This window comes from Boleophthalmus pectinirostris, unplaced genomic scaffold (assembly GCF_026225935.1).
Source record: "Boleophthalmus pectinirostris isolate CB_2022bp ecotype Guang Dong unplaced genomic scaffold, ASM2622593v1 HiC_scaffold_12, whole genome shotgun sequence".
In the NCBI taxonomy this organism is placed as follows: Eukaryota; Metazoa; Chordata; class Actinopteri; order Gobiiformes; family Gobiidae; genus Boleophthalmus; species Boleophthalmus pectinirostris.
Window position 1 is genome coordinate 33,585,684 of NW_026571018.1, and position 13,211 is coordinate 33,598,894.

The window sequence follows — 13,211 nt, forward strand, 5'->3', positions numbered from 1 at the left end:
GGAGGAACGAAGAACAAAATAAAATAAAATAAAAGCAGCTAGTTGTATATTATTTCTTGGTTGCCCATAGTGATGTATAGTAACTAGTTATAAAGTAAGAGATTACTGTAATGCAACAATGTAACTAGTTACAGTTGAAAATTGTGTAATTAGATTACAGTTACTTTGCATAGTAAGCTTTTAACTACATACATTTTCCATGCCAAAAAAATTTGACTAGAATAGAATTTTTTTTTTCATTATCATTGTAACAAATTGAGTGCAGTCCTCACTCAGTGCAAGGGTAGCAATAAATAATAAAAGATAAAGACAGAGCCTCTACAGACATGTTTAAAACCTGACACACCTACACGTAGCCTAGCCATACACATCCACATTCATAATCTGACACTGGTTGTCCATGAGATGTTTAGACAGGTGACAACCCTGACACTGAAATCACTCTCTTAATCATCCTCATGAGTGTATTTTCATAGTTGATACTAATGGTAAAATGTACCAGTACCATCCTGGGACTTAATTTAAAAAAGTCTATTTGAGATGATCTGCACAAACAGAGCAAATCCTCCTTAATCAGTTCCACTCAACTTTCCTTCACGGATTAAATGTGGTAATTATATTGACGAAAATAACAAACTTTTAAGATCATTTTTCAAGAGAGAGAGAGAAAACAGAAAGAGAGACAGAGAGAGACAGGAGACAGAAAAAGAGAGTGATCACGGAGAAAGTCAAGTACAGAGAGGAGAGAAGACGACAATTCCAACATTCCTTCACAGATTAAATGTGACAAATAAAGTAACAAAAATAACAAACTTTTGAATTTGTTGTTGCATTTGGACAACAGCGAATTATGAGGATATCACGATGGAAAACTAGTTTAGTAGAAGTCTTTTAGTAGAAATTGTGACAGATTTTTTTCACGTTAAAGGTCCTGCATTACGCACAACTGACTCCTGTGAGTTTTTGGCCATGTTAGAATGTTGTTACTAGGGTCCGACCAATATGGATTTATTTTTTTTTTTTTCTTTTACAGCCGATATGATGCCGATAAAATGGAGGAGCCAATACCCGATGTAAAAGCCAATATATTTAGTCATAGTCATAGTTTAGTCATATTTAAAGACAGAAAGTGGACACAAACACAGACAAATTACTCTGCAGATAAACACTGATGCAGCGCCACATATCAGGACATTTATCTGTCTGTAAATTCGATTTTTTCAATTTAAATGGACATAATATAGAGAATCTAAGTTTTATATCAAGGTATAGGTGAGTTTCAGCTGACGTCATTGTTATTAAAAGCCCGTGTTGCATACTGGGAAATATTTTGGTCGGAAGCAAGAAACACAATAGCGGTCAAACACAGTGTGTAACCTCACGTATTTATCCCCGATAATGGTAAATTCCTGCTGCATTATCGGATGCACAAATAGAAGCACAGAAGAAGGAAAATGTCTTTTTCGTATTCTGAGTGAAAAGAACCACTAACGGCGAATTAAACGGCTTTCAAACATTCGCAGAACAAACGTAGAAGATCCTAGCAAACGGTGGACTCCAACAAGTTCAACAACACATCGAGACTCTTGGAGGATTTCATCTTTTCTGCTGTGAATGGCCCAGGAGTTTCCACCAAGTCATTGTGGATATCACCCGAAGTGAATATTTGTCCAGGTAGTTGGCGATTCTGACCAGAAATTTGGTTTGGTCCAGGCTTTGTCGGGGTTGAAAAAGGGTGATTTGGCTCCATCGATGCTTATGACCAATTTCTGGTCAAATGGTCTTGGGTCCTCTGCCGTTAGAGTGGATAAATAACCGGGATCAATACCCTTTACGTGCTTTCTCGCTCTGTCCGTCATGTTGAATTAGTGTTTATTGCCGCCGACCAAAATAATTCCCAGCATGCAACGCGCGCTTTTGTCAACAATGAAACTCGCCTATGACATGCCCATGTGGACTATCGACCCATATCGGCAAGATTTAGGTCGATAGCCGATATGTCTCCATGTGCACATATCGGGTAAACGATATATCGGTCGGGCTCTGGGTGTTACCTCCTCCAAGACAGACCTGGAGTTGTGTTTTGTTTCATTCACACATCTCTGAGTAACTCTTGAGTAAACTGTCTACATCTCCAAACCTCAAAATGCTCAGCTGTGATGTCACGAAGAGGTAGTTTTAAACAATTGCCTCTTACCTTTAGTTGAATAGAGTTTGGCAATTCTAGGGCTGAAATGATCCAAATGATTCTACTGAAGTTGTAAGGACTTCCTGTATTACTACATGACATCAGAAGGTGGAACAGAGAAGAACTCAGCCTAAATCTGCAGAGTTTGTGCATTAAACATGTGCGGATGAACCAAAACACAACTTCAGGTCTGTTTGTGATGAGGAAACAACATTATACAGCTTAACACAATTTAAAACATAGACCTCTCCAATATTAACGCACTGTACTTTCTCTTTTACTTCTGATGCAGCTGGGCTTAAATAAATCATACTGACTTCTACACGCTGATTCTGACTGCCATTGTTAATAACAGCGCCTCCCTCAGGTCAAACGCGGTCAATAATTCAGCAGCAATCCTTCATTTTTACACGGAACACTCAATCACTTTTTACGCAGCGTATGGAAACAGCATCCGCACATTCCACCGCTCCTGTTGACATGTCCCGGAAGCTCTCCCACTTCCCCGCCGTCACCCCGCCTCTCACTCACTCACTCACTCAGCACCCACCGTATCCATGACTCGCGCCCGGGTGTGACACGGCGGAGCGCGTCCCCTGCCCACCGGTGCGTGCGCGGAGTTGCAGCGGGGACTGTGAGAGAGGAGAGAGAGAGAGAGAAAGAGAAAGAGAGTGTTGGCTTCTCCGGATCTGCTCCCTGCTTTTAACCCCGAGGCGCTTTTCCTCTCCAACGCGCCCAGCCACGCTCCCTGCTCGCTGTTTATTGGTCAGGGGCCCGAAAGAAAGAGTGAGCGCACGGGGGGATCGATGCGTGCGCTTGTTGGAGCAAAGAATCAGCCAAGCGCCCATTACGCGAGAAAATAGCGCGGAGGGTTAAGGGCATTGGTGGATGAAATACTTAAGTAAAAGTAAAAGTATCACATGAAGAAAGCTACTTAAGTAAAAATATGACATGTTTAGTATCTGTTTAAGAGTAAAAAGTAAAAGTATTGCACACAGGTTTTGCTAAAGTATTAAATGTAGTGAAAACGTATACACATTTCGATAGTAGCAGTAGCAAAACGAATCATTTCCTTCTTTTTTTTCAGTGAATTTAGTGTTTTTTTAGTTTTATTTGCTGAAAGCCAAAGCTTGAACTCAAAACCTTTAGTCATGATGCTAAAAATATGGTAAAATAACCCCTAAAATCGAACGAAAAGTACTTTTATGTTTCAGTCCTGTCGAAAAATGCAGTGGAGTAGAAAGTAGAAATACCTGCTCTCAAATGTAGTGAAGTAAAAGTAAAAAGTACACACTGTAAAATGTACCTAAGTGAAGAATGTTCTTTAAGATGCACTGTGTAACTTTTCAGGTGTGTAACTTTTCAGGTGGAAGGTTCGCCACCTGCTTCCTGCTTGTCTCCATGGAGATATTGAAAGGCTCTTCCGCAGTATTGAAATAAACTTGTTAATCACATTTGGGACAGGGTAATGGTCAGATCCATGGAGAAGCAAGCCTGCACATGGTAAGAATTCATATTTTTGAGGGTATTTTTGAGCTCTAAAATGCAAAAAAGTGAACAAATGCAAAGGAGATATGTTTAATTCCCAGCTGTGAACATTCCAGGCGAAGAAATCACATCTCCATGGAGACAAGCAAGTAGAGAACGCCCAACCTCAGAAGTTACACAGTGCACCTTTAAGACAAAAGTGAATAAATCAAAATAAAATATGCAGAAGTCTTATTTCTTTACCAAAGAAGCTGCAAAACCCAACCGAGACTCTGCCCCTACATCAGCTTTTGCGTCAGCATGAGTCCAAGTCCATGCGCAATTACGCACAACTTTTACGCACAAGCTCTCCATGCGTCCCGGGATGCTTAATTCATCTGTATAATCAAATCATCTTAGGGTTTTTGTTGTATTCTTTTAACAAATCATTTAAGTAAATTGTGCAGCTGGGTATGATTCAAATAGTAAAGTGTATTAGTAAATAAATAAAAAAGGGGGTTCCAGGGTTGCAAGACGGGGTTAAGTGCCTTGCTCAATGACGGAAGAGCGCTTGATGTGTCGTGTCCAAAGCACGAGAAAACCCCACCCACGCTACACTGTCCACCCGGGGGGAATCGGACCATTGACTTCCACGTTACTACCGCGTTACTCTTCTGTGGCTTTCCCCGTGCGCCTCGCATTTTCTCCCCCGTCCCGTCGCAACTCAAACCCCTCTCTCGACTCTCCCCGGGTCCCGTCCTACCCCTCGCTGCGTCTCTCCACTACGGCAGCGGCAGCAGCAGTAGCAGCGCTGGCGGCTCGCTGGCTGCTTTCTTCATGTTGTGGTCGGGAATACGCATGCGCCCGGCATTGGAATTACTGCACTGGCAAGAATAAGTTGGACCTCGCGTGTCTTCAGTAAAAAGAAATAACACTAAAAGCTAAGTATGGCGCTTTTGAGACTACGGAGGATGAGGTGTTTTGTCGTCTGGTCCTTCGCGTTCGTTGTAGCTGCCGTGTGCGCGCAAAGGTAAGTGGAAAGACGGGTAAGCGTACGCGTCTCCACTCGTTTGGACGTTTATATCACAGCTCCAGCGTAGTAATTAACTAAACAAGAACTGCTAGCTTTAACTCTTCGCTTTATTGTCTTGTCCCGTAGTCCTGGCGGCGTCCACGATCCAAGTAACATGACATTGGTGAAGGAAACAGTGGACAGACTACTGAAAGGTTACGATATACGATTGAGACCCGATTTCGGAGGTAAATACACGTATAAAATCACAAAAATCACCACATTCAGTGTCTTGTCAGCTCGTGTGGCAGCGCCGTGTGCGTGTAAAGAAAATTGGACACGTAAAAAGAAACAAAAAACGCGTGTTATCCCTTCATCCCCCGTGTGCCATTTTCAGGACGGGGTGACAAATCCAATCAAAACAACATGTAAATTGGACTTGGGTGATCATTTTTTTTAAGCGCTACGAAATGACACGCCAATTTAAACCACTCGATTCCGTTCAAATTGTAAAGATTTGTAGTTACGTTGACTCATTTCACGTCAACAACTTTTTTTTTTTTAGTTGTTTTTCCTTTAAGTAGCTTTTGAAACGTGAAAAGAGCACGTTTCGCTGCCCAAACGAGCAAGACACAAGTTTTCACGTGGATTTCTTGTCGTTTTCTTTGCGTCTTAGCGAATTAACGTAGTTTTAATTATGTTTTTACGTTTGTTTAAGGTGCCCCCGTTGGTGTAGGCATGAACATAGACATCGCCAGCATAGACATGGTATCTGAAGTCAACATGGTAAGTAGGCCATTCTCGCAAAAGCTCTCCAATAATCCAGTGTCTCCCCAAACTAACGGGGAAACCCCTGCTAATGCAACTTATATAACTGCCTCTATTTTCGCTCCCCTCGCTCCTCTGTGGCTGTGACTGCTCCAACGCTGCTTTAATCGTTTGGTTTGAAGGCACTGCACACCGTTTCCCTCCCGAGTTTCCCCTTATTGATTGACGTACGATGATTTACGCATTGTTTTAGCCGTGCGTAAACCGGATTCATTCGCTTTCCAATCAATACTTTTTGTCATTTTACCCGCAAAATCAACAACATACTTGGAGCACGCGTACTCTCCACTGGCCTGAATTACGTTCCCGGACACGTAATACCCGTAAAGATGTTTCTCATTACGACGTGAGTTAATTAGACGTGGCTTGCACTAGGCTGTCATCATGCTCAACTTGTGTGCGGTGGATGTGTGGCAAGTGCAAGTTTTTGCTTCATACAAGTGCGCCTCCTAGTGTCGGTAAAAGGGAACTGCGGGCTGCTGTGGGTTGGAAGTGAACAGGATTGTGAGGAGCAAGTGGCTGGTGAATTGTTGCCCCAGTGGAAGAATTTTAATAGTGTATAATTAATATAAAAGATTTGGTTGTGGTTTTTCTCATTTTTTTTTAAAGGTTTAGTATTACCCAAAATTGACTCTTGCTTTAACCTTTTAGGCGCCAGAGTTTTTTTTTTTTTTTTTTCCAAAAACGTGTGATTTTGACATTTTAGTCCTGGTTTACTCCTGGTTTAGTCCTATTTTCAACCTGGTTTAGTCCTGGTTTAGACCTGGTTTAATCCTGGTTTAGACCTGGTTTAGACCTATTTTCATCATGGTTTAGTCCTGGTTCAGTCCTGCTTTACTCCTTTTTTAGTCCTGGTTTAGTTCTGGTTTAGTCCTGGTTTAGGCCTGGTTTAGACCTGGTTTAGTCCTGGTTTAGTCCTGCTTTAATCCTTTTTTTAGTCCTGATTCAGTCCTGGTTTAGACCTGGTTTAGTTCTGGTTTAGTCCTGGTTTAGACCTGGTTTAGACCTGGTTTAGTCCTGGTTTAGTCCTGCTTTAATCCTTTTTTAGTCCTGATTCAGTCCTGGTTTAGACCTGGTTTAGACCTGGTTTAGTCCTGGTTCAGTCCTGCTTTAATCCTTTTTTAGTCCTGATTCAGTCCTGGTTTAATCCTGGTTTAGACCTGGTTTAGACCTGGTTTAGTTCTGGTTAAGTCCTGGTTTAGTCCTGGTTTAGACCTGGTTTAGACCTGGTTTAGTCCTGGTTTAGTCCTGCTTTAATCCTTTTTTAGTCCTGATTCAGTCCTGGTTTAGTCCTGGTTTAGACCTGGTTTAGACCTGGTTTAGACCTGGTTTAGTCCTGGTTTAGTCCTGGTTTAGACCTGGTTTAGTCCTGGTTCAGTCCTGCTTTAATCCTTTTTTAGTCCTGATTCAGTCCTGGTTTAGACCTGGTTTAGACCTGGTTTAGTCCCAGTTTAGTCCCGGTTTAGTCCTGGTTTAGTTCCGGTTTAGTCCTATTTTCATCCTGGTTTAGACCTGGTTTAGACCTGGTTTAGTCCTGGTCCTATTTAGCAAAAATCACCCTTTTATTCAGAGCGGCATCTTGTCAACTGAAGTCGACAGTGGCGTCTAGAGGGTTAAATCACATTGTTGTTATCTTCTCAAAAAACAGACCTGGAGTTGTGTTTTGTTTCATTCACACATGTTTTGGTTTAATATCAGTTTGTTTTTGTCTCCAAATCTCAAAATGCTCTCTTCCTCCTCGTGAGGTCATAAAGTTGTAGATTTCAAGTTAACAACTACTTTTTACCTTTTGTTTAGTAGAGACGCCAAAATCTCTACTAAACAAAAGCTTTAGTAGAGTATGTTTTCTCTTCTTTCGAGATATGTAATTTGAAAACTTTTCTTATTAAAATAAATGTTTATTAATAGTTTTGCTTAAACATTGAATCCAGAACAAGCAAAATATAAAATAATAACAACATTTTAAATAAATAATATCTCTAGAGCAGGGGTCTCCAACCTGTAGCTCGGGAGATACCACTAGCTCTCCACCCCCTTCCAAGTAGCTCGCAATATAAATATTGTGCTGAATAACTAAAATCTGATTATTTACCAGTGTAAATTTATCATCTTGATGCCGAAGTTCTAGCCAGGCTGGTGCCACCTAGTGTCTCTGCTCAATTTTATTTCTCTGCAGCGACTAGGTCAGGAATCAAAATACACTAGACAGTTCGCAAAAACCCTAGAAGTGCGAGTTCGGGCACCAGCCAATCAGCGAAGAGTCATACATTCTGTGTTGGCAACGATTCCCGAGATCGAAGATTTAAAGCTGGAACAAAGACAATGTTTGGTGAAGTTTATCAAGCGGTAAGACGTTATTGTCCTTCTTCCTACAGGATGTGGGAAAAGCTTAATATACCAGTTAACCCCGTTGTGGCGCATTACATACATCACGACCAAATAGCAGCGATTGGTTAAATTTAAAAAAGTACCTGCCTACCATCGAGCGAACAAATTTTAAAGCTGCGAGGTTCAGACGGTTTCTGTGAAGTGAAACTGGCTGATGAATCAGGCTAAGGAGTTACATGAACTCTGTAAAAATAAATATTTAAAAAAGCCAGTCTTTTGGAAGGCTCTGTAAATGAAGATTTGGACCCTGTAAAAAAGCCGAAAGTCCCGTGGTTAGTTATTCCATTGCTATATTGAGCCAACAAATCCTAATGCTGTGAGGTCAGACGGTTTGGTTTCTACGAAGTGAAACTGGCTGATGAATCAGGCTGCCCGAGTTCTGCATGAATGGCTGGATAATGGTTTATGTTTTACAAGCTTCTAACTGAACCCCATCTAAAGCTCGCCATGACTCTTATTCTTTCTCAGGTTCTTGCGACCCCCAAAATGAGTAGCTCTCCGGCATTCTTGTTTTGTAAAAGTAGCTCGGCATAGGAACAAGGTTGGAGACCCCTGCTCTATAGCCTATCTGTAGTCTGATGTAGTTTTAATTCAAGTTTGATATGATTTCGCGGGCCAAATTTGGAGCCCGGGCCTGAGTTTGAAATGTTTGATCTAAATCACAGGTGTCAAACATGCGGCCCGGGGGCCAGATCCGGCCCTCCAAGACCTTTAATGTGGCCCTTGGGTGATTTTCTACTAAAATATTTCAATTATATTTTCTATTAAAATATTGTAAATTTTCTGTGGTGTTTATCACAGCAGCGTCTCCAGCGTCTCTGTACGTGGCCCCTCCCACCAGAGCAGCACAAATGAAGACTTGTCTCTTTCCAAACGCTCTTAAAGGACGATCGTTTTGACTGTTGACCGTGACACCCTCATCAGAAAAATGTCCAACATGAGAAAAGTGAAGCCGAGTGCAGGATTTCACAACAAAAATTGACTTATTCCTATTTACATACAAGTTCATGTTAAAACATTGTGTTGAAATTGTATTTTTCTTCAAGTTTCAGGTTGTTCATAATATTATAATATTATAATAAGAAAGAGTTCATCAATTAAAAAAGATTTCTGTAATAGATTTGTGTTTCTCTGCACAAATATTTGAACTTATTGTTATTTTTGGGGTTTATATGACATGAGTTTTCTGATCCGGCCCCTTTGGGATCAAAGTCGGTTGGATACGGCCCCCGGACCAAAATGAGTTTGACACCCCTGATCTAAATGATTCTAGTGACGGTGTATGGAGTTTAAAAACTAGACACGACAAGGTTATGTTTTCGGTTTGAGAGAAGAACTAAGCCTAAATTTACAGTGTGTGTGTTAAACTTACATGAATAAAACAACAACTCCATCTCCAGGTCTGTTTGTGATGAGGAAACAACATTACAACATACAGTAGATCATAAAACAGTGTAATATGCAGCCTTTAAACATTTACTATAGTGTTTGGAGTTTTATGTCTTGCTGGTGTTGGAAGTGTCGTGGTTTGATTCATGCTGGTGTCAGAAAATCATTATATAGAAGAGTATTTTTGGCAGCTGGACCAAAGGACTCAGTTTGCAAGCTCGGACTTTGTGTTTTGGCAGGCGCTTTCCCTGGATTTATAGATCTCAACAGGAACGACGTTGTGCAGATTCACTTTTGTGCAATGGGGAATAATTATAAAAGGTTCTTGTATCAGTTTAGATAAAGGATAGTTTGTAGTTTAAAGGGCCCATGTTATGCTATTTTATGATCTGTTATAATGTTGTTTCCTCGTCATAAACAGACGTGGAGTTGTGTTTTATTTCACTCACTCATGTTTAACACACAAATCCTGCATATTTAGGCTGTGTTCTTCTCTCAAGTTCCACCTTGTGATGTCATTTGGTAATACAGGATGTGCTCCATGGTGTTTCATGGTGTTATTTATTTATTTAAAAAAAATCAAAGTTCACATTTTAACCCTCTAGGTGCCACTGTCGACTTCAGTTGACAAGATGTCGCTCTGAACAAAAAAAGGGACGATTTTGCAAAATAGGGTGTCAAATTTCATTCAAGATAAACCAGGTCTAAACCAGGTCTAAACCAAGACTAAACCAAGACTAAACCAGGATGAAAATAGAACTAAACCAGGGCTAAACCAGGACAGAACCATGGCCTGAACCAGGAGTAAACCAGGACTAAACCAGGTCTAAACCAGGTCTAAACCAGCTCTAAACCAGGACTAAACCAGATCTAAACCAGGACTAAACCAGGTCTAAACCAGGACTAAACCATGACTAAACCAGGTCTAAACCAGGACTAAACCATGACTAAACCAGGTCTAAACTAATACTAAACCAGGATGAAAATAGAACTAAACTAGGGCTAAACCAGGACAGAACCATGGCCTGAACCAGGACTAAACCAGGCCTAAACCAGGACTAAACCAGGCCTAAACCAGGGCTAAACCAGGACAGAACCATGGCCTGAACCAGGACTAAACCAGATCTAAACCAGGACTAAACCAGGTCTAAACCAGGTCTAAACCACATCTAAACCAGGTCTAAACCAGGTCTAAACTAATACTAAACTAGGATGAAAATAGAACTAAACTAGGGCTAAACCAGGACAGAACCATGGCCTGAACCAGGACTAAACCAGGCCTAAACCAGGACTAAACCAGCACTAAACCAGGACTAAACCAGGTCTAAACCAGGACTAAACCATGACTAAACCAGGTCTAAACCAGGTCTAAACTAATACTAAACCAGGATGAAAATAGAACTAAACTAGGCCTAAACCAGGACTAAACCAGCACTAAACCAGGACTAAACCAGGTCTAAACCAGGTCTAAACCAGGTCTAAACCAGATCTAAACCAGGACTAAACCAGGTCTAAACCACATCTAAACCAGGTCTAAACTAATACAAAACTAGGATGAAAATAGAACTAAACTAGGGCTAAACCAGGGCTAAACCAGGACAGAACCATGGCCTGAACCAGGACTAAACCAGGCCTAAACCAGGACTAAACCAGGTCTAAACCAGGGCTAAACCAGGGCTAAACCAGGGCTAAACCAGGACTAAACCAGGACTAAACCAGGACTAAACCAGGACTAAACCAGGACTAAACAAGCACTCAACCAGGACTAAACCAGAGCTACACCAGGTCTAAACCAGGACTAAACCAGGACTAAGATGTCAAAATTGAAAATATTTTAGGAAAAAAAATAAAAACCCTCTGGCGCCTAAAGGGTTAAGGGTTCCTGAGAATTGCGAGATATGAAGTTGCAAATGAATACATGAACCCCATTTCTGAACATGTTTGTACAGAATTAAAATACAGGGCAGTACTGAGAATTGTAGCACTGCTATTTGTTTGTGTCCACTGTGTCCATTCAATTTGCGATTTTGGTTAGATTGTGATTAATGTTGAAAGCCTTTTGAATGATTTATTATTGGGTTCCATCAACTAAGAGAAGAGAACCGTCCAGAAAATAGGAATAGGAAATTTGTACGACAGTCTCAGTTTAGTGTTTTATACAGAGGATCTAAAATATGGAACAGCCTGAGGGTTTTTGGTAACCGTCCTTCATATTCTACCACATAAAGGAGTAACTCTGTATTTTTTATCAAGTAAAAATAAACAAAACCAAATTACACAAGAAATACTTCACAGATATCACATTCGTTTAAAAGTGCGCTGTGTAACTTTTAGGTTTGTGGGTGTGTGACCTGCTTGTTTCTTAGTTTCTATGTCATTGCTCTGCTTGGAATGTTCCACAGTATGACATTAAACAGCTCAACCTTGCATCTATTCAATTACAGGTGTTTTTTACAGCTCAGAAACACCCAGAAAAACAGACATTCTGACTTGGGGTGTAACGATATCCAAGTCTCGTGATATTTATTGCGATATCGTGGGAAAGCTCACGATTAGAGATGTAACAATATCCAAATCTCTCGGTACGATATTCACACGATATACATCTCACAGTACGATATTTATTGCGATATTTTGTGGAGGTTAACAAAACTGTGAATATGCTGCTTTTTCCTTAAATCCTCCTTAAAAAGCCTTGACAAGACGTAATCCAAAGAACTCAGACTTAAAAGTGCTTAGAACTGTTATTTCTTCTTGTAGTCTGCACCGAAATGGAGCAAAGGATCATGGTCTATGTAGTTCCCTCTGTCTTTTTTAACTATTGCCGCGCCATAACTGTTAATTTAAGCAAAGAGACTTGTAATTCGATATGCAGTGGTCCCTCGTTTATCGCGGGGGTTACAATCTAAAAATAACCTGCGATAGATGAAATCCGCGAAGTAGTACACTACCCGCCCGCATAATTCCAAAACGTTAAAACCCGCCCGTTTCAGCAACTATTAGCGGGTACCCGACCCGATGCAGGACTCTGCCACAGCCGTGTAACTTCTACCTTCTTTCAGCGTGTCCAGAAGTCCAGCTTTTTGTGCAGTGGTTACATCTTCCTCTGTCTTTTGGGTGCGACCGCAGGAGCTGGTGCAGAACTTTTCGTCGACATTGTGGGTTTTGTCGGGTAGAAAACTTACAAATATACAGCACTTCAGAATCACACTGATACAGATCCAACATTTATGTAAATTTGGCAGATGAATGCATTCTGTACTGTACAGGAGACACGGCATGGACGAGATTGATTGACAGTGGTCTACAATCCCTTAGCCAATCAGGACACAGGGGGAGGAACACAATGCACGTTCATACACTGTAAAAAATCTGTAAAAAAAATCCGCGAAACACAAGGCAGCGAAAGGTGAACCGCGATATAGTAAGGGACGGTTTGTGATGGTATACAGCACGGGTGTCAAACATACGGCCCAGGGGCTCGATCCGGTCCTCCGAGACCTCTAATCTGGCCCTCGGCTGATTTTCTACTAAAATATTTAAATGATATTTTCTGTTAAAATATTGGTAATTTTCTGCATCGCTTATCACAGCAGCATCTCCAGCGCATCTGTACGTGGCCCCTCCCACCAGAGCAGTACAAATGAAGACTTGGCTCTTTCCAAACGCTCTTAAAGGACGATCGTTTTGACTGTTGACCGTGACACCCTCATCAGAAAAATGTCAAAAATGAGAAAAGTGGAGCCGAGTGCAGGATTTTCCAAGAAAAAAATGACTTATTCATATTTGCAGACAAGTTCATGTTAAAACATTGTGTTGAAATTGCATTTTTCTTAAAGTTTCAGGTTGTTCATAATATTATAATATTTTGTAAAAGAAAGAGTTCATCAGTTAAAAAAGATTTCTGTAATAGATTTGTGTTTCTCTGCACAAATATTT

At 40.9% G+C, this 13,211-nt stretch overlaps 1 protein-coding gene across 1 annotated transcript in view; it reads left to right on the top strand.

Moving 5' to 3' along the window:
- The first annotated feature begins 4,602 nt into the window (after positions 1-4,602).
- Positions 4,603-13,211, top strand: part of LOC110172779 (gamma-aminobutyric acid receptor subunit beta-2-like) — a 188,554-nt gene continuing 179,945 nt past the window's right edge. The window contains exons 1-3 of the mRNA XM_055148663.1: positions 4,603-4,685; positions 4,815-4,915; positions 5,386-5,453. Of these exons, the coding sequence (XP_055004638.1) occupies positions 4,603-4,685; positions 4,815-4,915; positions 5,386-5,453 (252 nt within the window). The remainder of the gene's footprint in view (positions 4,686-4,814; positions 4,916-5,385; positions 5,454-13,211) is intronic.